Raw genomic sequence first — 22,825 nt, 5'->3', positions numbered from 1 at the left:
TCAATAGGCGTCGCCGCCGAAAATCGGAGGCATTTCGGCAGCGACGCCTATTGATGTTGCCGCTTGTCGGCAGCACTTCGGCGGATGCTCATCTGCCGGCCAGTACATGGGCACACTTAGACGCCCCGGTGGGCGCCATGGCGCCCGCGGGCACTGCATGGGGGACCCCTGGTTTAAGGTTACAAAAGCTTAATAAAGCAACATTACTTGGAAGGTTTTGAGCTGCCCTCACATTTTTTACTGAACATTTTTTCTGTCCTTCCTATGAGCCTAATCCAAAGCCCATTGAAGTCAGTGGAAAAACTCCCATTAATTTCAGTGGACTGTGAATCAGGCCCTTCTGAGGCAATGTGGAGGTTTGTGACCCTTAGGCTATATCTACGCTACAGGCTAAGGGTGCAATTCCCCTGCTCGCATACACATATACTTGCGGTAGCTCAAGGAAAGCTAGCACAAATCTAAATAGTAGTATAGCCACAGTAGTACAGGCAGCAACAGCACAGCTTAGCCATGCTGAGTAGAAACACTCCTGAAACCAGTGGGTATGTACACAGCCCGTCTAAATCATGCCACTTCTGCCCATGCTACCACGGCTACACTACTGTTTACACCCACGCTAGCTCTCATCAAACTGGGGAATCACAGTCCTAGCCCATAGTGTAGATGTAGCCTTAGACCAGATGTGGGCAAACTACGGCCCGCAGGCCACATCTGGCCCGTGGGACTGTCCTGCCCGGCCCCTGAGCTCCCAGCCAGGGAGCCTAGTCCCTGGCCCCTCCCCTGCTGTCCCCCCTCCCCCATAGCCACATCACCACGCTCTGGCCCACCACTCCTGCTGGGCAGTGTGGGGAATGCAGCTGGCTCTGGCCGGGTGTCGCGGCTGCAAGCTCCTGCTGCTGGTAAGGGGTCGGGGAGTGGGGGGGTTGGGTAAGGGGGCAGGGAGTCCTGGGGGGCAGTCAGGGAGGAGGGGGCGGTTGGATGGGCCGGAGGTTCTGGGGGGGCGGTCAGGGGATGCGGAACAGGGAGGGTTGGGATTGGGAGTCCCGGGGGCCTGTCAGGGGCCAGGATGTGGATAGGGGTCGGGAGGGCAGTCAGGTGACAGGGAGCAGGGGAGGTTGGATGGGTTGGGAGTTCTGAGGGGAGCAGTCAAGGGGCGGGAAGTGAGAGGGGGCGGATAGGGGGCAGGGGCCAGGCTGTTTGGGGAGGCACAGCCTTCCTTACCTGACCCTCCATACAGTTGCACGACCCCGATGTGGCCCTCGGACCAAAAAGTTTGCCCACCCCGCCTCAGACTCAGCTCACTTCATTTAAATCTTGTATCTCACAGGTTAACCAACAGGAGGAGCACTTCAGTATCTAATTCTCACACATTAAATTCTTTATCTGACGACAAAGTAGGATAGCAAATGATTTCAAAACATCTAATGCCAAGCAGCTACACTGCTGGAGTGGAGTCGTGGTGGTGTTACACAGCTAATGTGCTGTCCCTTTTCAGCAGCCTGGCCACGGAAAAGCCAATTTTAAGGACAAATGCTCTTTTCAAAACACATTTAATAATTTTTTACTAGTTGAACCTTTCACTTAGCGCACTGAGAGAAATGGATAGAGTTTTCTCTTGGTTACCAAAGATTTGTAACAAATCTCCTGTCTCCCTAGCATGAGAACTTGCCCTGGTAGCGAAGGCAGGGGGCACAGAGTCTGTACACTGTTGGAGAAGGGAAACAATGTGCTCTTTCCCCACTTCTGCCCCTGAAGCTTTCCTGTTATAAAATTATACAGGTTTGATCTCCTGGGAGACTTGGCTGAGCCTGGAGTTCTTGTTAATTTAAAGGAAATTAAAAGAGCTGATTGCATTGCTGTGCTTATTTACAAATTCATTACTCTGCTCCATTCCTCTCAAAAAAATTGCCCAAGATGGGTTAAGCCATTCTCAAAGTGTGTAAAACAGTCCCTGCTTCCACAAACTCTGTTAATGAATTTATTTTAAATGAAAAGGTTATATAAAAATCCTAGTGGGTTGTGGGTCATTTTCTTTTTTTCTGCTGATTGCTTCAGTATGAATTTTTCCAATTGTTTCATTTTATCTTTCTCATTTCTTTTCGACTATAGAATGTATTCTCCTTGTGATTCTGTTTTTCTCTTAAATCTGTTGGCTGAGATTTTCCAAGGAACATAAAGCTTTGTCTACATGGGGAAATTGACTGGCATAGCTATTGTGGTATAAGCTATTCTGCAGTAGCTATTCCAGAATAGCTCCTCATGTGGACATTCTATTCCAGAATAAAAGACTCTTTTATTCAATAATAGTTACTCCACTTTGTGAGCTTATTCAGCATTAATTACACTGGTCAATTTCCCTGTGTAGACAAGGCCTTAGGGCAGAGGTCCCCAAACCGTGGGGAGCGCCCCCCTAGGGGGAACATGGAGGAATATTTGAGGGGGTGCAGTGGGGCCCGGGTCAGCCCCACAGGGGGCGAAGAGGGAGTGCCACCCAGCCTGGCACCGCTCCCAGCCGCGGCCCCAGCTCCCAGCCCCATCCCCGGACTCAGTACTGCCCCCAGCCTTGGCCCCTGGCATGGCTCCGTTCCTGGCCCCGGGCCCAGACCCGCCTCTGCCTTGGCCCCTTTACCACTGTCTCCCACCCACCTCCCTGGAGCTCCAGGCCCACTCCCAGCCCTGGCTCCGAGGGGGATGCAGACAGGGGCAAAGGGGGGCACACACAACCCTGAAAAGTTTGGGGACCACTGCCTTAGGGAATTACTTGCTCAACTTTCATTGGAATTCAAAAGGATTTAAGTGCCTACCTCCTTTACGTGCCTTTCAGAATTCCAGCCTGTATTTTCTCCTCTTGTTCCCACACCGTTTTTTCCCCTCTTGTTCTTCTCTTTTCATATACTGTGTACTAATTTTCTTTCCTTTACCTTATGCTGCTTTGTCCCCTCTGTTCTGACAAACTTCCTGCAGTGTAGGCCCTACACTTTCACGACAGGCTATATAAGGCTTGTTAGAAAAAAAATGCCCACCCATTGGGACCTTTTAGGCTAATGTCACCAAGGGTTCAGTGAAACTGCTGGGTATCAGTGGGAATTTTTTCTCTGAACTTCCTTAGTGTAAATGCAGCCTTAGAGGTGCCCCTTTTTTCAAATCCCAATGTTTACCCCGCCCCTCTTTTTTCCTACTCTCTCTGGGTGTAGTCCTAGCCCCACTGAAGTCAGTGGGAGTTGTGCCATTGACTTCAAGGGGACCAGGATTCACCCTGCCTATTTTCCTATTTTATTCCTCTCCTGTCCCCTCAATTTATTTCCTTGAACCCAGGATTCCCCCCCCCCCCTTCTCTTAATCTTGGCACCAACAGTTACACTGGTAGGGCAACTAGTATTGCTGGCTCCTGGAGTTCCATTCTGCTGCATCTCCACTACCTGCTAATTATAGAGCTCTTGTTGCACAACCAGCTGTGACTGTGTTCTTTCTGATCCTATTCAAATCAAAACACAAATCCAAGAATGCGTGTTACTTGCTTGTATCCAGCTCAATCTCTTTCTTGCTATTAATATGCTGAAACAAGGTCTATTCCAGTCAGGAGAGTCTACATCTAATGTTGAGAAGGTCAACTTTTAAATCTTTCATGCCTGAAGCCAAGAGCTAAAACTATTTTAATTATTAGCCAAGAATTATTATTTTGGGCAGACATTCAAAGGGCAGGTTATGAGGCTGTAGCAAAAATAACTTTGGCAGTTTAAAAAACAATGACAATGAGGTCAATCTTCAGTGGCCCCATTAGGGTGACCCTGAAATTTTTATGTGAACAAAAAGATTCAGCCCTAATTGTAAGTGCATTCCCTGACAGTTAATTATGACCCTAGCTACATCACAGTCAAAGCTACCAGCTCTTGCTACTATTCTTCAGGATATCTAGCTATACCTGGCAGATTGTTTGAATTTGTATTAATGCCTTTTGATGCAAAATTCATACAGGCACTTAGGTCAAAGTACAACATGAGTTACAGGAAGGTAAATCATTCATTTTAAAAACACTGCTCCATTGATTACCTTGACTTTGTCTTCACTAGTGTTTTTCTAAAAATCTCTTCATGGCCAATTAGACAGCTTAGCCAGAGCCATCCTCCAGACCTTCTCTGCACAGAGGTAAAGACCATGGTGGTTAATATGCCAGCAGGTGCTCCATACTAATTCTCCTATTGGCACAACACCATTGGAGTCGCAATGAGGGCAGGGTAATAGTGAGAATTTAAAAAAAAACAAAAACAAACAAAAAAACACCTAGAGCTTTAAAGATGCCAACACTGCAGTCAACACTTGGGGAACAGTGGCAGCTAATTGAATAAGGAACAGGAAGGGAATGATAGGACAAACCTGAGAACCTCAGAGTAAGATAGTGTTTGCTGTGGATCTGGGCAAATTAGTATTTCTTTCCCACAAAACTGCTGCTCCAAAATTTGTTAAAGTATGGTGATAAGAAAATGTTCAAGATCACTTCAGGAGTCATCTGCTTGGTAATTGCACTTTTTATTGAAATACAAATTCTCCATTCTATTCCCCATTCTCCTCCAAGGTGTTTAGAGCATCAACCTCAGTTAATGTATGCTTCTCTTTCTTGCGTAAGCACATTGAGGAGTTTAAAGCATGTGACATCTTCTACGCATCTGTCACTATTTCCTAGTGAATATTCAATACTCTATTTATTCAAAAACAATGAAGATGTGATAATCTACCCATTACTTATCTTCTTTATGCAGTTAACATCATGGGTATAGTTGGGGGGGAAAGTGGGGAGAGGTGTTGCCCTACACAACAGGGCCTGCCTTATGGGTGGGCGCTGTGGTTAGGGAGGCAAGACTCAGTGCACTTATCTTAATGCACCAGGACAGGCCCCTGCCAGCAGCCCACCTGACCCTCAACTTCCTCCTCTTTGCCCCCCGGCAGCCTGGGGTGCTGGCTGTTTGGCAATCCCAGGTGGAGCCCACACAGGGAAGCAGGAGCCTGGCATGCAGCATCCACTTGCACCATGAAATACAGCAGCAGCAGCCTCAGCAGGAAGGCGACCGCAGCAGGCCTGGGAGGCACCAGAAAAAAAGGCAGCGGTAAGCCCAGCTGCAGCAGCTGGTGACAGAGCAGCTGTAGCTCCCACACTCAGGTCTCATAGACTTTAAGGTCAAAAGGGTCCATCGTGATCATCTAGTCTGACCTCATGCACATTGCAGGTCACAGAACCTCACTCACACCTGAAACAGACCCCTAACTTCTGGCTGAGTTACTGATGTCCTCAAATCATGCTTTAAAGACTTTGAGTTACAGAGAATTCACCATTAAGCTAGTTTAAACCTGCAAGTGACTTGTGCCCCATGCTGCAAAGGAAGGGAAAAGACTTCCATAGTCTCAGCTAATCTGACCGGGGGGGAAATTCCTTCCCAACCCCAAATATGGCAATCAGTTAGACCAGGGGTTCTCAAACTGGGGGTCAGGACACCTCAGTGGGTCACGAGATTATTACATGGGGGGGTCGCAAGCTGTCAGCCTCCACCCCAAACCCCGCTTTGCCTCCACCATTTATAATGGTGTTAAATATATAAAAGTGTGTTTTTAATTTACAGGGGGGGGGGGGGTGTCACACTCAGAGGCTTGCTATGTGAAAGGGGTCAGCAGTACAGAAGTTTGAGAACCATTGAGTTAGACCCTGAACACATGGGCAAGACCCACCAGGCAATTACCTGGGAAAGAATTATCTGTAGTAACTGAGAGCACTCCCTCCAGCAGTTGGCCCATCTGTGACTGCCACTAGCAAAAATCCCCACTTGCCATCATACCATTCCCTCCAAAAAACTTATCAAGCTCAGTTTTGAAGCCAGTTAGGTTTTTTGCCCCCACTGCTCCCCTTGGAAGGCTGTTTCAGAACTTCACTTCTCTGATGGTTGGAAACCTTTGTGTAATTTCAAGCCTAAACTTGATGTTTATAACCATAGTGGACAGCAGCAACAGCAGCAGGGGCTCCCCTGCTAAACCAGCTCATCTCCCGCCACCACCAAGTAATGCACAGCCCATCACAGACGCGGGAGCACCCTCCACTCCAGCCAGGGAGGAGAAAGCCAGCGACCCAGGGGAACTGGCTTCAGCATGTGCAAGATGTGCCGTGTCTGTGTGTACAGATACTCAGACACATGTCACTGGGTCAGTCCCTCTCTCTTTGCATTTCTCGTGCCCACAGGGACAGGGACACACTAATACATGCACATGCATTAGACACAAACATACACAGTTCCACTCCCTCCTGTCTTGGCCTGGCAAGCTGCACCCACATAACCAAAAGGGAACAGAGATTGAGTCCTCGGGGTCCCTGTGCGAGACAACAAACTTTGGAACAGGCGCCTGGCTCTGCAGGCCAGTGGTGACTCCACAGCAGGCCCAGCACTGCAAGCCTCAGACAGACACCAAATTTGACCCCCACACGCAGGACCGTTGGCCTGGCTGGAGCTGCCCCTCCCAAATATAGAAGTCAAACTACACCTCTGGTCAACATCTTCCTCAGCCTTATTTCTTTCTGGTAGTGGATTGCTTAAGTTTGTATTGTTGATGACTAGTTTTATCATTTTTCCACCCCAGAATATATCTACTACCTGTATTCCAGACCAGATCACTTTCTGAGACTGAGATCTCAATATGTAATCCTTATATCCTCTAAAGAAGTTTTTCTATTGACATATCTGCTTTTAGATGCATACACTCAAAAGATGAACTACAAAATAAAACATGCCTAAGCTGAAATCACTCCTGTGTTAACTGTACACTGTTTTCAGGGCTGACCAAGTATAAATGACAATCAGAAATGTAAGGCTGGAAGGACCTCAAGAGATCATCAAGTCCAGCCCACTGGAGAGGCAGGACCAAAGTATACCTACACCATCCCTGACACGTTCTCATGAGCACATAGGACAAGTTCAAGAAATTTAGAATAACAAATTTTGAATGTGACCCACTTCATAAAGCTGAGCTTACTTTAGTTTTAGGAAACTGAATAGATGTCAGTTTATCCTGGGTTCAGGGAGAGAAACTGAGGGGGCAGGAGAGAACTAAAGCAATGCAGGAACAGTTGCCCAATAACACATACTGCCTATCAAGCAAGGAGCAATACCATAACTTCACAGACAACATACCATGGTTCACAGTATATTGAAAGTGATAGCTGTAACTTTTAAAATACAGACATGTGGGTCTTAACTCACAACTACAATATTTAAGATTTTGAGTGTTCATATTTACTAAAACAGTTTTACATCTAAACAGAAAAATTTCTTTGGACATTACCTTTAATCTGGCTGTTGCATTGACTACTAATTAACTGAAGATGGAGTTTACTAGTTGATCATTGTGATAAAATATGTAATTTCAACTACAGGGAATACTATACACACACACACACACACACCCATCCATAGCAGGTCTGAATCTAGGCTGTTTGTTGTACACTGCAGCAGAACAGCAGCTGGCTACACTGACACTGACTGGAAAAGCTACCTCAATAAAATCTGATTAAGTTAGTGGGTCTAGATCTCTTGCCTTTTGAGTCTGTGCTCGTTCTTCCTCCATAAGCCCTGAAATTTTAGTGGTTTGCCAAGGAAGAATCTTTAGAAGCAGTTGCTTCAGAAGCGCACGCAGAAAAGGAAAAAGGGAGCATTCTTTCCTGGATGCTGGCTGGTGAGTCTTGCCCACATGCTCAGGGTTTAACTGATCGCCATATTTGGGGTCAGGAAGGAATTTTCCTCCAGGGCAGATTGGCAGAGGCCCTGGAAGTTTTTCGCCTTCTCCTGCAGCGTGGGGCACGGGTCACTTGCTGGAGGATTCTCTGCACCTTGAGGTCTTTAAACCACGATCTGAGGACTTCAATAACTCAGGCATAGGTTAGGGGTTTGTTACAGGAGTGGGTGGGTGAGATTCTGTGGCCGGTGTTGTGCAGGAGGTCAGACTAGATGATCATAATGGTCCCTTCTGACCTTAAAGTCTATGAGCACTTTTTGAGGATGGGTGTTCTGGATTTTCAGTCCCAGCCACTCCAGGGTCTGAAGGACACATTGACCTTTTTAGAAGTAACTTCAAGTGAAATTCTCTAGCCTTTTGGGTTCCCTTTGAGGACACATTACGGAAGTGCCCCTCACTAAAACAAAAACTGGCCAAACTTCTGAAGGCTGTACATTCAACTTGTGGCATTTGTTTTGTCTGTATATAATGTGATAAACCTTGAATGGCCAAATCCAGTCAATTCCAACATTTTAGGGAATGTACTAGTCTAGGCATCAATGGCTGGAATCCTGATGATTGGGGGAGAGAAGAAGAGTCAGAAAACCAGGAGAAAAATCGGGGACACCTGAAGCGCCTGCTGTCTATTTAGCATAGCCATAGCTTCAAGCCCCTCTGCAATTGTCTATAGATCGAACTGATGGCACCCATTAATGCCTTCCAGCATAACAATACTCCATCTCACCTCTGCTCATCCTCCCAATAATTAAGTTTGTGAAGGTGTCACCATACTAATCTCCCACAAAGAATTGTGGGGAGGGCACAGGGAGAAAATGCTGGTCCCTGTTATATGGGAAATAGGTACACAGAACCCTTGGCAGGAGGGCAACTGGAGGGTGGCACACAACATTTGTGGGGTAGAATGGAGGAATGCAAGGAGCCCCTGGTGTATAATAAACTAGGCCTACAGAAGCTACAAAGTGTGCAGCCCCCTCACAAGCATCTGGTATGTCCATCATTAAGAGGCATTGCTGCCTTATATGAAGGGCAATTTTTGAAGCCTAGAGATTTGTGAAGTCTCACAGGCAAAGAGAAAAAGTTTCTTCTTAAAAATAGAAAGTAAACACTTGAAATATCTAAAGCTAGCAGTTAGGTATCTAGGTTTAGAACTATTTACAATACAATGAATAGACCACAGAGAGAGAAAAAAAAAAATCTCAAACACTGCAAGTTCTGACTCATAGCCACTAGCAGTGAGAAGGAACTGAGGGGCAGTTGGGGTGGTCCGGCCTTTTATGCCATCAGGGAGGAAGGACAAAGACACTCAGGCCACAGGTGTGGCCCAAAGAATCCAGAGTGCATTGGGCACATGCCCACCAACAGTGGAACACAAATAGAAAAGCACTTCAAGCAGCATCTAAATATTATCTGACCACAAGACACAAGTTCAACTTCAGTAAAGTAACACTGAGGAGGGACAAAAATAATCACTATGGGGCCATGACAGTTGATTACTCAAAAAGAGTATTTAAAAGGGTAAGGGAAAAAGTAAAACTGTTGTGGTCAGAAGATAAAGAGAAAAAAAAAATCTTACATGGCTAATTTCACTAGTAGGAATTGCTATACAACTTCTCCAAACCTGAAGGAAAATAATTTCATTCAGGTTTGGAGAAGTTGTATAGCAATTCCTACTAGTGAAATAATTTCAGTGAAGCAGTTAATTTGAGTTGCACCTTACATAATGCAGCCACAAATTAGCTCTAGCCCAATTATAATCTATATACTCAATCTATGAGAGAGCCTTTTACAAATAATTTGGTATTCATTGTTTATTTGAAAGAGAAACAGACAAATGGAGATATGGAGCATGATTTGCTTTCACTGATTGGTTATGAATAGAACGTGCTGCTGCCTGCTGACAAATCTGTGTTAACTACCACAGCCTAGGTTTTACTTGGAACAAAAAAGTGTTGTAAAGTTTGACAATTTGCACAAAGTTTCAAGGGACAGAAAGTGCACCAAGTCCTGAAGTAAGAAAGCCAGCAAATCATTGATGTAGTTTCTTTTTTAGTTTTATTAGAAATGTATTTACAAGACTTTAAACATTTTACATTGATTGCCCAAGTATCTTGGTTTCATAAACAAATTTATAAACTAATTCTAAGTTTTGCAATATATTAGAACAACCCTTTAAATAAAAATCAAACAATTACAAAATTGATATCAGAACCAGTTAACACTCAGACTAGAGCACTTAACTAAATGTATTGTGTTTAGCTTATATTTTAAACTTGTTCTTCATCTCAAACAAGGTTGAAGGGCTATTCACAATATTTTTTTAAGCTCCACAATAACTGCATTTTTTCCAAGATGTTCTATGCAAAGTTTTTTTTTTAAAGTCTCCAGTAAAGAAAGTTAATAAATTCTGGCCAGCCCAAGGCTAGAATGCAGAACCTGCTACATTTAAATCCTACTGCTCAATGCCTAGCAGCACAGGTCAAGGGAAGGCTGTAAAAATAAAACAAAATGATGAACAATTCAATCATCATTTCTCCAAGAAAGTTCAGGGTTAGCTTGTTACTTTAGTTTTAGGAAATTGAATAGATGTCAGTTCAGCAGATAATTTTGGATGACTCTCTCAGATACTGGCAAAAAGGGCTACCCAAGTTATACCATGATACTAGTCATGCCTGCTGAAATCCAAACAGCACTAGTCAGCTTCAGGAGAATCTATTTAACTACCCTTTTAAGGAGAAGTTACCCAGAGCATGGGCAGGGAGACAGAAAAAAATATATATACCAAATATAAAGGTAGCATGGATGTCAGCAGAAGGGAATATTTTAATTTTACATACATCATCCCACAAGTCAGTGTTTTATTCCATTAGAAAGACTGATGAAGTTTTTGTGCTATTCACTGGAAGGCTTTTGCAGCACTCCAACAGATTCTGGAGATTATGAAAGCAAGCTTTCCATGAAGTGTTCCCAGTAATAAGCTACATACGTGAAGTTTCTTTCAGCTGTTATGACGTGATGCAAAACTTGATTCAACTACAGACAGTCTTGCCTCCAGTGCTTTCAGTATGGTTTCTGCCTGTTAAATAAATTGGAAAAATAGTTTCCCAGAAATATGAATTTACAAGAGAAAACAAATCACCACAATGATAGCTACATAACTAGTATTGATCACAAGAGATTTCTGTTTTCAATCTTTACTCACCATCCTCACTAAAAGTAAGAATATACATAATGTTTGGAGCTTCGGTTAATTCTGACAACCTACTGTAGCGATGTAGCCACCGAAACTATCCTAGAGTTATCTGACACTTGGCTGAAAGTTTCACTGTGTTCATCTTTTGTAATACAAGTTTAGCTTCTCTCAGAGGTTTCGTTCATGTGTTCTCTTAAGTATTGTCCTGGCTGCAAGATTATGGAATGATAGGAGCCCAGACCACAGGCTCAAAAGAAGGCATTTCCATAGTTAAAAATAGTTTGTATCTCTGTTGTAGAACACTGGAAATATATTTCAAGTTTGCTTAAATATGAGAAATTATTTTACTTTATGGCTTCAAACCAAGCTGGTCAAAAATTCAAAAATGCATCAGTGACAAGTTTTTTGTTTGTTACAATTGCATCTAGAGAGAAATTCTGAACTACATACACACAATAGGCTATAGTTAACTATATAAAAATGAAACATGACAATATGCATAAAAATTAAGATGAGTTTGGCTGAACTCATAGGTGATTAAGTGGGATTATTCTTGATTTGGCTGTAAATCTTCCTAAATTGTAGTTAACTCTGAATTACTTAAAACAAAATCTTACCCTTTCTATTGCCTCTTCTAAGCCAGCTCGACTTTCAAGAGTTAAAGGTTCATCATCAGATACAGCTTGTTTTTCTGAGGATCCTAGGATGTAACTAATATGGTAGAGTTACAGTTCACATGATTGTCAGGTAATGCAAAACAAGGAAACCAACTTAAAGAACCATTTAGCAATAAAAGTAGCTCTCTAGGACAGTGACAGAATGAAGTACTGCAGTGATCAAAAAAGCTTATGCTATTAATCAATGTGAGCAAAATATTGATTTTTTTTTAAATAAAACCAGAATTAAGTCATACTGGTTTATTTTAACTTAAAAAACATATTTAAAAATTTTAATTATGACAACTTATGTTAAGGCCTCAACTTACTATTATCTATTAATCTAAATCAAAGTAATAGTAAGCAGTACATGGTTGCTGTGAAGTTTTAAAGAATGTCAAACCATTGAACTAGTGGAAGTCACTGGATAAGTATATTGGAACAGCCTGCTGAAGTGCTAAACCACCTTTAACAGCAGGAGCCTCTTCTGCAGGTGCAGAGAACATTTTCTTCATTTCAGTTTATCAATCTAATTCAGTTCAATGACTGACTCATTCAAAGTTAAGTAACTAGTTGGGAGTTGAAAAAACAAGGACACTGTTTTCCTCTTCCAATCTATGAATAAAAACTAGGTATGAGAGAATGAGATAAAATGGTTACTAAACCTTTCTGTAACTGTTGTTCTTCGAGATATGCTGTACATGTCCATTCTCATGTAGGTGCGTGCGTGCCCTGAGCACAGTTGCTGGAAATTTCTCCCCTGGTGGTATCCATCAGGTCAGCTCTAATGCCCTTTGGTGCTGCGTGCATACAGCACTGGTATAAAGGGCACTGCCTACCCCGTTCCCTTTCAGTTTCTTCTTGGCGACCGCCTCCAAAGAGGGGACAGAGGGTGGGTCTTGGAATGGACATGTGCAACATCTTGAAAAACAAGTTACGGAAAGCAACAGTTTTTTCTTCTTTGCGTGCTTGCACATGTCCATAGGTGACTCAAGCAGTTGTATAGAAGGTGGATTTGGAGTTTAAGGACAGGCTGACTGCAAAACTGCCTGGCCAAAGCCAGCATCCTCTCTAGCCTGTTGAATAATGGCACAGTGCGTCATTACTGCGTGACTGGACGACCAGGTCACTGCCCTGCAGATGACCTGAATCAGAACTTGCACTAGGAAAGCCACGGAGGCAGCTTGGGATCTTGTAGAGTGAGCTGTAAGGATAGCCAGGGGTGGGATGTCTGTGAGCTTGTAAAACTCCTGGATACACAAGGTGATCCACGAAGAGAGTCTCTGTGCAGGGATGGGGAGAGCTTTCATTCTTGCTGCTATCATTATGAATAGTTGAGAAGACCTGCAGAACGGCTTGGTCCTTTACACATAGAAAGCCAAGACCCTCCGGACATCCAGTAAGTAGAAATGCTGTTCTTCTCTATTTGCATGCAGTTTAGGGTAGAATACTGGTAAAAGGTTTGTCTCAGTTCCACTGTAGTCAAGCAACTTTAGGAAAGAACAACTGGTGTGGCCACAGCTGTACCTTGTCCTTAACAAAGACTGTGTATGGGGACTCCAATATGAGGGCCTGGATCTCGGCGACTCTTCTGGCCAAAGTGATCGCCACCAGGAAGGTCACTTTCCAAGAACGGTACAACAATGAGCATGACACTAATGGTTCAAACAGGGGCTCAGTGAGCTTTGATAGGACGAGGCTCAAGTCCCAGGCAGGATGGGATCTCTGGAGCAGCCCTTGATTAACCAGTCGTATAGATACAGAAAGACATGGACTCCCTTTTTTTCCTGAGAAAAGCTGCTACCACTGCCATACATTTGGTGAAGACTCACGGGACAGCCAACAGGCGAAACAGCAGCACCGAGAACTGGTAACAGGCTTGATTCACTATAAACCTTTGGAAGCATCCGTGGCAGTGGAAGATTGAAATGTGGAAATTAGTTTCCTTTAGATCGAGGATGGTATACCAGTCTCCTGGATCCAGCAAGGGGATGATTGAGGCCAAGGAGACCATGCAGAACTTTATGTTCTTGAGGTACCGGTCTAAAATGTGTCTGAGCCCACCCATGGCTTTGGGATTAGGAAGTAAAGGGAGTAAGACCCCTTCCCTCTCATGTTAGCCAGAACCTCTTCTAGGGCTCCCATGCAAAGGCGGGATTGGACTTCCTGTTGCAACAGATGCTCACAAGAAGGGTCCCTGAAGGGGGACAGAGGGAAGGGGAAGAAAGAAATTGGATGGTGTAACCCAGTTCTATTGTGTTAAGGACCTAGCGGTCCAACGTGAGCTGAGTGCAGGCATCCAAGAAGTAGGAAAGGTGATTGGAAAATAAGGGGGGTAGCTGGATCTGATGCAGGGGGGATAGTGCCAACCTGGAGCATCTCGTCAAAACAGATACCAAGTGCGTGGGTCCGGGTTGAGTGAGGCTTGCTGACAAGGTCAGGGGAGGAGGTCTGTGTCTAAACACCCTATATTTCCTCCTATGTTGGTCCTGCCGAGGAGGCTGACAGAAGTAGCAGGCTGTCTGTTGTGGCCTGTACTGCTTTCTTGACCCTGCTGGCACAAAGTCCCAGGGATTTCAAGGTTGCTTTTGAGTCCTTGAGGCCATGCAGCCGGTGATCCATTTGCTCCAAAAAGAGTGATGTTCCCTCAAACGAGAGGCCTTGAATCATTTCTTGCACTTTTTTAGGTAGCCGTGAGGACTTCAACCACGAACTCCTTGCATTGTCACCACAGTAGCCATTGATCTGGCTGCAGAATCAGCAGCATGCAGGAAGGCACGAGCCACAGTTTTCCCTTCCTTAACAAGGGAGGAAAACTCCTACATGGAGTCCTGTGGGAGAAGGTCCTTGAATGAATCATGGACTCCAACATATTAAAATCATAACGACCCAGCAAGGCTTGCTGGTTCGCTATGCAAAGTTGAAGACCCCCTGTGGAATATGCCTTCCATTCGAACAGGCCCAGTTTCTTTGGTTCCTTTGCCTTAGGCATAGGAGCAGTCTTTCCCTGGTGGTCCTTCTCATTGGCAGCTGCAACAACCAGGAATCCCAGTGGAGGGTGAGAGGGAAAAAAAGGGAAATCAGACCTCTTGTCCGGTGTAAAATACTTGTGCTCTGCGCGCTTTGCTGTCAGAGGGAGAGAGGCAGGGGTTTGCCACAGTGCCTTGATCGGTTTCATAGTGGCATCATGCAGAGGTAGGGCCACTCTAGAGGGTCCCACAGGTGATAAAATGTCCAGGAGTCTATGTGCAATCTCCTCAAGTTGGAGGCTACCCGCTTTCACAAGGTGTAGGAGGATTTGTTGTTGTCTTGCAGATGGGAGGCCCCTGGTGTCACTAATGCCTTGTCTGGAGAGGACATTAGGACAGACTGCGGAGCCTCTGTAGGTTCCTCGGTTTCTGCCAAGGCCCTGTGGGCTTCCTCCCAAGACACAGTACTGCAGAAGATGGGGACGTGTTATAGTATGAACAGCCCAGAGAGCCCCAACATCAACTATGTCAAGGATGGGAATAGGGCCTGACCTTCAAGTCTGACAAAGACTCCGATCTGTGGTGCGGAGACCAGAGCAGTGTCATGCTGCTTGGAGCCAGAGACAGTCTAGGAGACAATCTTGGGGCTGATAACAGGGGCTTCCCCCTAGACAGTGGTCACAGCCCCAGATGAGGCTCAGGGGGTGGCTCCCTGCCTCTCTGTGGCACTGGTGGTGCAGAGTTTTGATCCTCTGGGGATCCCAGTACTGGTAGGGTGAGAAGGTCCCTGGCTGCTGTGAACGCCTCAGGAGTTGACGGCACCGCAAACTGGCTAGTGCGTTGTCTACTCTGACATTGCTCCTTTGTAGGTGTCAGAGAAGCTTGCTGTGGCATCGGACTTGCCGACACCTGATACTGTGGTGCCAAGGGAGACGAGCAGTCCGGCCTGGGTCTTGCTCTCTCCCTGTCTCCCTTAGATTTTGGCACCAGAGACCTGTTTTTCTCTTGGTGCTTGCGGTGCTTCTTCTTAGGCATGGAGGAGGGCAATCGGTGCCAAGAGTCCCAAGTCGATGGAGAAATGCTCCACACTGAAGCTGAGGTGCTTGATGCCGAGTCCAAGCACAGCTCCAAAGCCAGGCTTTAAGGCTGCATCCATGAGGAGGACCTTCAGTTGGGCCACTCACTCCTTTTTGGTCTGCGGCCTGAAGTCTCTGCAGATTTGGCAGCAGTCTTTCCTATGAGCTTCCTGCAGGCACTTGAGACTGCTCAAGTGGGGGTCGCTCAAGGGCATAACTTACAGCAGGCAGCACAGGGCTTGAAACCTGGGATGCCCCAACACTAGCAAGGCGGACAATCCTGCAAGTCAAGTGTGGAGGCGTCCGAGCTATCTAAAAGTACTAAAAACTACTAACTTTAACAACTATTTACACCAAAACAAGCATGAAAAACCAGTAGGAGAAAATTGCCTAAGAGCAATGAAGGATTCCAGCCAACCATTACAGGCAGTAAGAAGAAACTGAAGGGAAATGGGGTCGGCAGGGCCCTTTAAATCATCATGTGCGCGCAGCACCAGAGGGCGCTAGAGCCAACTCAATGGATACCGCTAGGGGGAAAATTTCCAGCAACAGTGCTTGGGGAACACACACACCTATGTGGGAATGGACATATGCAAGCACTCGAAGAACTATTAGTTCTAAACTCATGAAGAACATGGTGACCAGAACCAATCAGTTCAATTCACTAACTAAAGCTAATACTTCCTTTGTTTATTAGGTGATTGTAAATGCAAAACTCTTAATAAAAATGTCTTCTGTATCCAGCATATTTAAGGTAGCTTTATTTAACTAAAAGAATTCAAAAAGCTACTTTGTTAATTTTTTACTTGTGATTTAAGCACTATTTCTGTGGAAATTCAAATTCAGTTAAGATGCACAATCTCAATAAACTTATATTAAGCTATATAACTGGTTAAACATATAGATAGCATATGCTCCTGGTTAGCAAAAAGCACAAAAATTAGCTGCAAATCAGCATGTTTTAATGGTTAGCAACCAATGAGAATAAACCTTGCCTTAGGAAAAGAATTAAAAATACAAATGCAAAACAAGATTGAGAGAGATTTAAATCAGTTCACACTGTTAAACAACAACTTAGTCCAGGATTTAGATACCGAAGAATGTTTTAAATCATCTATTTAGCATAATGAAAAACGCATTTCAAATATTGTAGCTATGTCGGCACCTGAACTTCCGGCTTTAAGCACAAGGCCAATGCATCAGCATACCCACATTTCACCACCACATTGTCCTTGAGGTTAGATGGAACAAATTTTACTTAAGATAGATCTGAGTCCATTTGCACTTAGTGGCCAGTCACTGTGGTATCTATGTGCAGTTGTCTTTGGAATGAGACTGGAAGTAGAGGCACCTTCTCGCTATGTTGGGTACCTAGTGTAATTTTATACACTTGTAAGTTGTATTATATAAAAGAACACCCAGGCTATGTAAATATCAGGTCTTAGGCAATATTATACTGTACATGGAATGTTTTCACAACTTAAGTGCTGTGGTATAGGAGACATTAACAGAGAACACTGCTCTTGAACAAAAGGAATTTAGAGAGGTAATCCATAACCTTCTCCAAATACCCACCCCCATCCTCTCCCTAACACAAGTTTTGCACAATTATCTGATCACTAAAAGTGTTAGCAATGATCCCAAACTACTTGGCACTCAATCTAAAAGGCAAAAACCAATTAGCATATTTCTGACAACTTGGACCATTATGTCTCATCCTTACCTTTCAATAGAGTCAACACTGAAGCAAAATAAGTCTCGCTTATAGTCAAGATGTTTTGGGGTGCATCTGTAGATGTTCCCAAGGGTCATTGAACAGCCAGAGCAGAATAAAGTTTCAATCATGCTGTAAGCAAATATGTAACCACTTCTTTAGAAAACATTTAAATTGATTCTAATTTATTCACTCCTAGTCTTAGAATAGATTCATGTTTGTTTCATTTGTATTCCAAATATACAACCTTTGAACCCTATCCAGGATCTTACCAGGGAACATTCCTCATCTATATAGCAGCGTACATTAGACTATCCCAGACAAAACTGACTTCCAAACTGGTATTTTGGTTTAGGTTATTCCTAACTCCCTGTCTCCCGCCCAAGCAACATTTTGTCATATTAGGCAAGATCCTTTGCACTTGCCCTATGTGGGGCTTTATAGGAGAGTTTGCCTATTGGTCAACTGAGATTTGTGGGGCCTTTTTGATTATAAACTAACTGAACAAAATTTCTTCCAGTTTTGTTCCCCGGTTGAGATTTGGGCAGCGGACATTTTGAAGTCGGACTGGGAGAGTCTCTTCAGCAGCAAGGCCAATAGCAGCACCGACGCGGCACCTTCACCAGCGGTGCCAAAGCCAGCCCGCAGCGGACCCGGGGAGGCGAGGGGGGTTCAGGCTGACCCGGCCCGAGGGATCAGACAGTGGCTGAGGCGGGGCCGTGCGGGGGCTGCCGGACTCCCCTGGGCCCGGGGCGGCCCGCGGTCACTCACCATCCGCACTCGCCGGGCCGGCTGGAGAGTTTCTGCTCCTTCTCCACCGAGACGTTGGGGGAGGCGCCTGCAACAGACAGACGGGGACCAACCGTCACTAACGGTCACCGGCGGGGGGCGGGGCTCGGCCAGCGGCGGGGGAGGGTTGGAGCCGGGCACGCTCCGGGGCACTCACTGCGCAGCAGGACGCAGCCGGTCTCCTCGTCGTTGGCCACCCAGCCCAGCGTGTCCCCCACAGGCCGCTTGCAGCCGGCGCACAGGAACACCATGGGCAGCTCCTCCTGCTCCTCCGGGCCCCCCGCCGCCGCCGCCGCCGCCGCCCCGTGGCTGCTCTCCGCCTCCAGCAGCGACAGCGACGCGTCCAGCCCCGCGCCCGGCGGCACGTACTGCGCGCCCGCCATCCCCTGCCTTCAAACCGCCCGCCCGCGACCAGCGCCGGAACCGGAAGCGACACGCACGCGCGGGGCCCTAACGGGCAGAGCCCCGCCCTCCCCCGAAGGGAGGGGACAAAGAGGAGCCCCGCGGGAAAGCCCCGCCCCCTTTTCCTGTCTCAGAAGGGCGGGGACGGAGAAGAGTCCCGCCCGTTCCCGGCTGTAGTGCGTGGTGTGGGGGCGGGGCTGCCTTGTCGCGTGTCTACTCTGCAGCTGAGGTACCCAGAGTAACATCGCGCCCCCCTGTGGCCCGGGGCGGCTGGGGCCAGGCTGGTAGCTGCCAGTCTCTGCAATGAAAACAAGGGGGAGTCCTTGTGGCACCTTATAGACTAAAACATGTATTTGGGCATAAGCTTTCGTGGGCTAAAACCCACTTCATCAGATGCATGGAGTGGGGAATACAGTAGGCAGTGCAGTGAGAGGCACGGGGAGGCTGCAGGGGGTGCCTAGCAAGGACTGTCCTGCCAAGGTTGCTGCTCCCAGCTGCTGATCGCCTCTCAAACGTGCTTCCAGCCTGCTCAGGGTGCTGGCCGTGGCTCTCACAAGTCCCACCCCATGTGGGCACAGCGCTGGGGTTTGGCCGGGGCAGGCCCTACCTTTCCCACCCTCATGTCTGCCATCTGCTCTGTGTTGCTTGGCAACTGAAACCCCTAGTGCAGCAAGTGGAAAATTCTGTGGGCGTGGTAGCCGGCCTGCCTCCCTCTGGGCTGATTTCTGCAGGCCTGTGGTCTGAAGAGTTGCTACTGGGATGGAGCCCGGGCCTCCTTCTTCCTCAGCCAGCCTAAGGAAACTATGCCCCACCTGAACTAGGTGAGTTCTGCCCGCTTCAAGAGCCGAAGGGGCCCTATCACCCAGCTAAATACCAAGACCATGCTCCCCATCTGCCAAATTAGCCAGGAAGACATTCTCGCATGTAATATATTGCTGCTAGCAGAGGCTGCAGCATGCCCCACATTCTGCTACTATCAACTGGAAGCTATGGGAGCCATCATGAAGAATCTCCATGTAGTGCTGGTGAAGGGAAAGTATTGCTGAAGGAGAGATACTGGGCTGGAATGACTGATGGATTTGGGAAGGAGCAGTGTGTGGGATTGTGATGAGGTTTTTTAGGAGGGATGATGTTTTAGCCAGGTAATTTGTCCCTTGTCAAATATTAACAGCACTGAACAGACAGCAGTAATCCTGTTACAGCAGCATCTTTCCCAATCCTGCCACCTTCAGATACAAGACTCTTAGCTCTCCCCGCTACATTTGCTTCTCAGCTGTGCTCAGCAGCGGCCTTCAGGGAGGAAGTCAATCTCCTGGGGTGGAAGGTGAATTTTGTGTGAAAAAGGTGCAGTAGGAAGAATCTAAGGGCTTCTGTACATTGGTAAGTTTTGTCGATGAAACTAATGTCGACACGAAAAAAATCGACAAAAGCAAAGTCGCCAAAGCGAGTCTACGTTTGCTCCCTCTGTCGATAGATCGTGTCCACATTCGGGGCACCATTGTCGACAGCATGAGTAATGCACTGTGGATATGTATCCCATAGTGCCTGGTGACACCATTTGTCGGTAGGTGTTGTGGGAAGGCAGAAACAGAGTGCGGTGGATCCTGGGACATGCAAAATGTCCCGTCATGCACCGCTTTGTGTCCCAGCCCTCCAATGGTTCCTGGCTTCCTTTCACGCTGTTCTGGCTTTCCTTTCATGCTGTTTTTCCAACTGTCAATCAGTAGTGTGCGCCAGCATTTGCAGTGAGAGAGGATGGATCTCACACTTCTCTCCTATGCGCTGTTGACTGTCATGAGGACATCGCACATGGCAGCAGAGTTATTCGCAAAGTTACTGACAGAGGATGAATCGCAGGCAGCCAAGTGTGACAGCAGCAACTTATCAGTGCTTTTGGTATTCACAGAGCAGCTGCATATGGTAGACTGTCGCTTTTGGTCTAGGGAAACAAGTACTGATTGGTGAGATCGCATTGTCATGCAGGTGTGGGATGATGACCAGTGGGTACAGAACTTTAGGATGCGTAAAGCAACCTTCATGGAGCTATGTGCTGAGCTGGCCCCCGACCTGTGGCGCAAGGACACCAGAATGAGAGCTGCCCCTTTGGTAGAGAAGCACGTTGCAATCGCTGTGTGGAAGCTGGCAAATCCAGACTGCTACTGGTCAGTTGCAAATCAATTTGGAGTGGGAAAGTCCACTGTTGGGGCTTTATATAAATCACATCCTGTTGAGGAGGACCGTGACTCTGGGAAATGTGCATGAAATAGTGATGCCTTTGCAGAGATGGGTTTCCCTAACTGTGGTGGGGCAACTGATGGCACACACATTCCAATTTTAGCGCCAGATCACCTTGCCTCAAAATACATCAGTAGGAAGGCATACTTCTCCATGGTGTTGCAGGTGCTTGTGGATCAGTGGGGGCATTTCACAGACATCAATGCAGGCTGGTCTGGAAAGGTGCATGGCGCACGCATCTTCAGGAACAGTGGCCTGTACAGAAAGCTGCAGGTGGGGACTTTCTTTCCAGACCACAAGATCACAGTGGGGGATGTGGAAATGCCCATAGTAATCCTGGGAGACCTGGCTTACCCCTTACAGCCTAGGCTCATGAAACCTTACACAGGGCACCTGGACAGCAGGAAGGAGCGTTTTAACAACAGACTGAGCAGGTGCTGCATGGTAGTCGAATGTGCCTTTGGCCGTTTGAAAGCTCCCTGGAGGTATCTCAATGGCAGGCTAGACCTTACCAAGGATAATATTCCCGTGGTCATAGCCACGTGCTGCACTCTGCATAATCTGTGTGAATCTAAGGGTGAAATGTTTGCTCAGGTGTGGAGCCTTGAGGCAGAGCGCTTGGCTGCACAGTTTGAACAGCCAGATGCTAGGGCTGTCAGAGGAGCCCAGAGGGCTGCTATTAACATCAGAGAGGCTTTGAGGAACCACTTAGACAATGAGGGGCACTAACACATGTCTGCTTTGGAGTTGCTTCCCTGGTGCATGCATGTACAATTTTGGGGCCCAAGATCCATGCAACAAAATGCTTTAGAAGCCTGTTCCCGAGAGTCAATTGATTGCTATACGCTTTTGTAGAACACAGAATAAATTCGCTGTGCCATTAAATACCTTAGCCTTTATTTATTGTTAAAAAGGGTAAAACCTCATAACTGTGTGTAGCTCCAGCTATCATTGTCCAAGCTGTGAGAGGGGGTGGGGTGATGGGGAAACTCAGGAATGCTGTGAAGTGAAAAGGAATGTGTGAGCATAGAGGGGGGTGAGGTTGGCAAAGAATTGTATATGTGCATGTGCTGCAGTGGAGGTCGACCATGGATCTGCTCAGTCTGCAGCTGTATCAAAGACTTGAGCATCTCTGTCTGATCCTCCATAACTTTTATCATCCGCTCTGTCGCTTGCCTAGCAAATGCTGCATTGGCTTCCCAGCACTCTTTGCATTACCTGGTCTGTCTCTCATCGCACTGCAGCACCTCCCTGAACATGTCTTCTTTGCTGCGTCTAGGCTTTTTCCTTATCTGCCGAAGGTCTCGGCTGCTGTGGGCAGTGCACAGAAGAGGGATTGTTACATTCCAGCAAACGATTGAAACATTTCAGTAGCAAGGGCCTTTTGCAACCTAGCAATCACTTTCTCACTGACTCTAGGCACACAGCTCTGCGAGCACCAGCACCCCAATCATGGTGAGTGTCAGGAGTGTGGGGAAGGCAGTTGTGCATACAGACAAAACGGTCACGGATTGCAGGGTAGCTTTGCAGGGAACTCATTCTAATATTATCACACACTTTTTCACAGGCGGCCAGCCTGCTTGCTGACATCTCACTACTGCAAGTGAGCAGGGAAACCAGGGCACAACTACTGCATGCTTGCGACTTTCACCCCGGTCTATGGCCTTGGCTACACTGGTGCTTTACAGCGCTGCAACTTTCTCGCTCAGGGGTGTGAAAAAACACCCCCCTGAGCGCAGCAAGTTACAGCGCTGTAAAGCGCTAGTGTAAACAGTACCCCAGCGTAAGCTAATCCCCTCGGGGAGGTGGAATACCTGCAGCGCTGGGAGAGCTCTCTCCCAGCGCTGGCGCCGTGACCACACTCGCACTTCAAAGCGCTGCTGCGGGAGCGCTCCCGCGGCAGCACTTTGGAGTTTCGAGTGTAGCCAAGCCCTATATGCAACTCAGCTATGTGCCGCTTTGGTCCCAGCTCCAGTGACTGCTAAATTGCATGGTACAGTTTCCTACAATGGGAGAACCAGGGC

General features: G+C 46.7%; 1 protein-coding gene across 2 annotated transcripts; it reads right to left on the bottom strand.

Moving 5' to 3' along the window:
* Nucleotides 1-10,125: 10,125 nt before the first annotated feature.
* LOC112116859 (protein Mis18-alpha) lies at nucleotides 10,126-18,582 on the bottom strand. 2 transcript variants are annotated; one of them, XM_024214591.2, is made up of 6 exons: nucleotides 18,322-18,582; nucleotides 18,147-18,213; nucleotides 17,385-17,507; nucleotides 11,578-11,671; nucleotides 10,754-10,843; nucleotides 10,126-10,257 (listed from the first exon to the last, which is right to left on the bottom strand). In XM_024214591.2, exons 1-5 carry the CDS (start codon nucleotides 18,545-18,547, stop codon nucleotides 10,766-10,768), a joined length of 588 nt encoding a protein of 195 aa, XP_024070359.1. In that variant the 5' UTR covers nucleotides 18,548-18,582; the 3' UTR covers nucleotides 10,126-10,257; nucleotides 10,754-10,765. The 2 variants fall into 2 exon arrangements, with proteins under 2 accessions (XP_024070359.1, XP_024070358.1); XM_024214590.2 differs by having other exon boundaries at nucleotides 10,126-10,843.
* Nucleotides 18,583-22,825: the final 4,243 nt, after the last annotated feature.

This window comes from Terrapene carolina, unplaced genomic scaffold, assembly GCF_002925995.2.
Source record: "Terrapene carolina triunguis isolate 2854851 unplaced genomic scaffold, T_m_triunguis-2.0 Scaffold31, whole genome shotgun sequence".
NCBI lineage: Eukaryota > Metazoa > Chordata > Testudines > Emydidae > Terrapene > Terrapene triunguis.
The sequence above is the reverse complement of the archived record's forward strand: the minus strand, read 5'-3'. Positions and strand labels throughout refer to the sequence as shown.

Bases quoted from the DNA above. Each gene is read 5' to 3' on its own strand.
- LOC112116859 (XM_024214590.2), bottom strand. From the start codon at position 18,547: ATGGCGGGCGCGCAGTACGTGCCGCCGGGCGCGGGGCTGGACGCGTCG. The intron at 11,672-17,384 runs GTAAGGATGAGA...CTACCATATTAG, and splicing joins AGTGTTGACTCTATTGAAAG to TTACATCCTAGGATCCTCAG. The intron at 10,844-11,577 runs GTAAGATTTTGT...TTTATTTAACAG, and splicing joins TAGAAGAGGCAATAGAAAGG to GCAGAAACCATACTGAAAGC.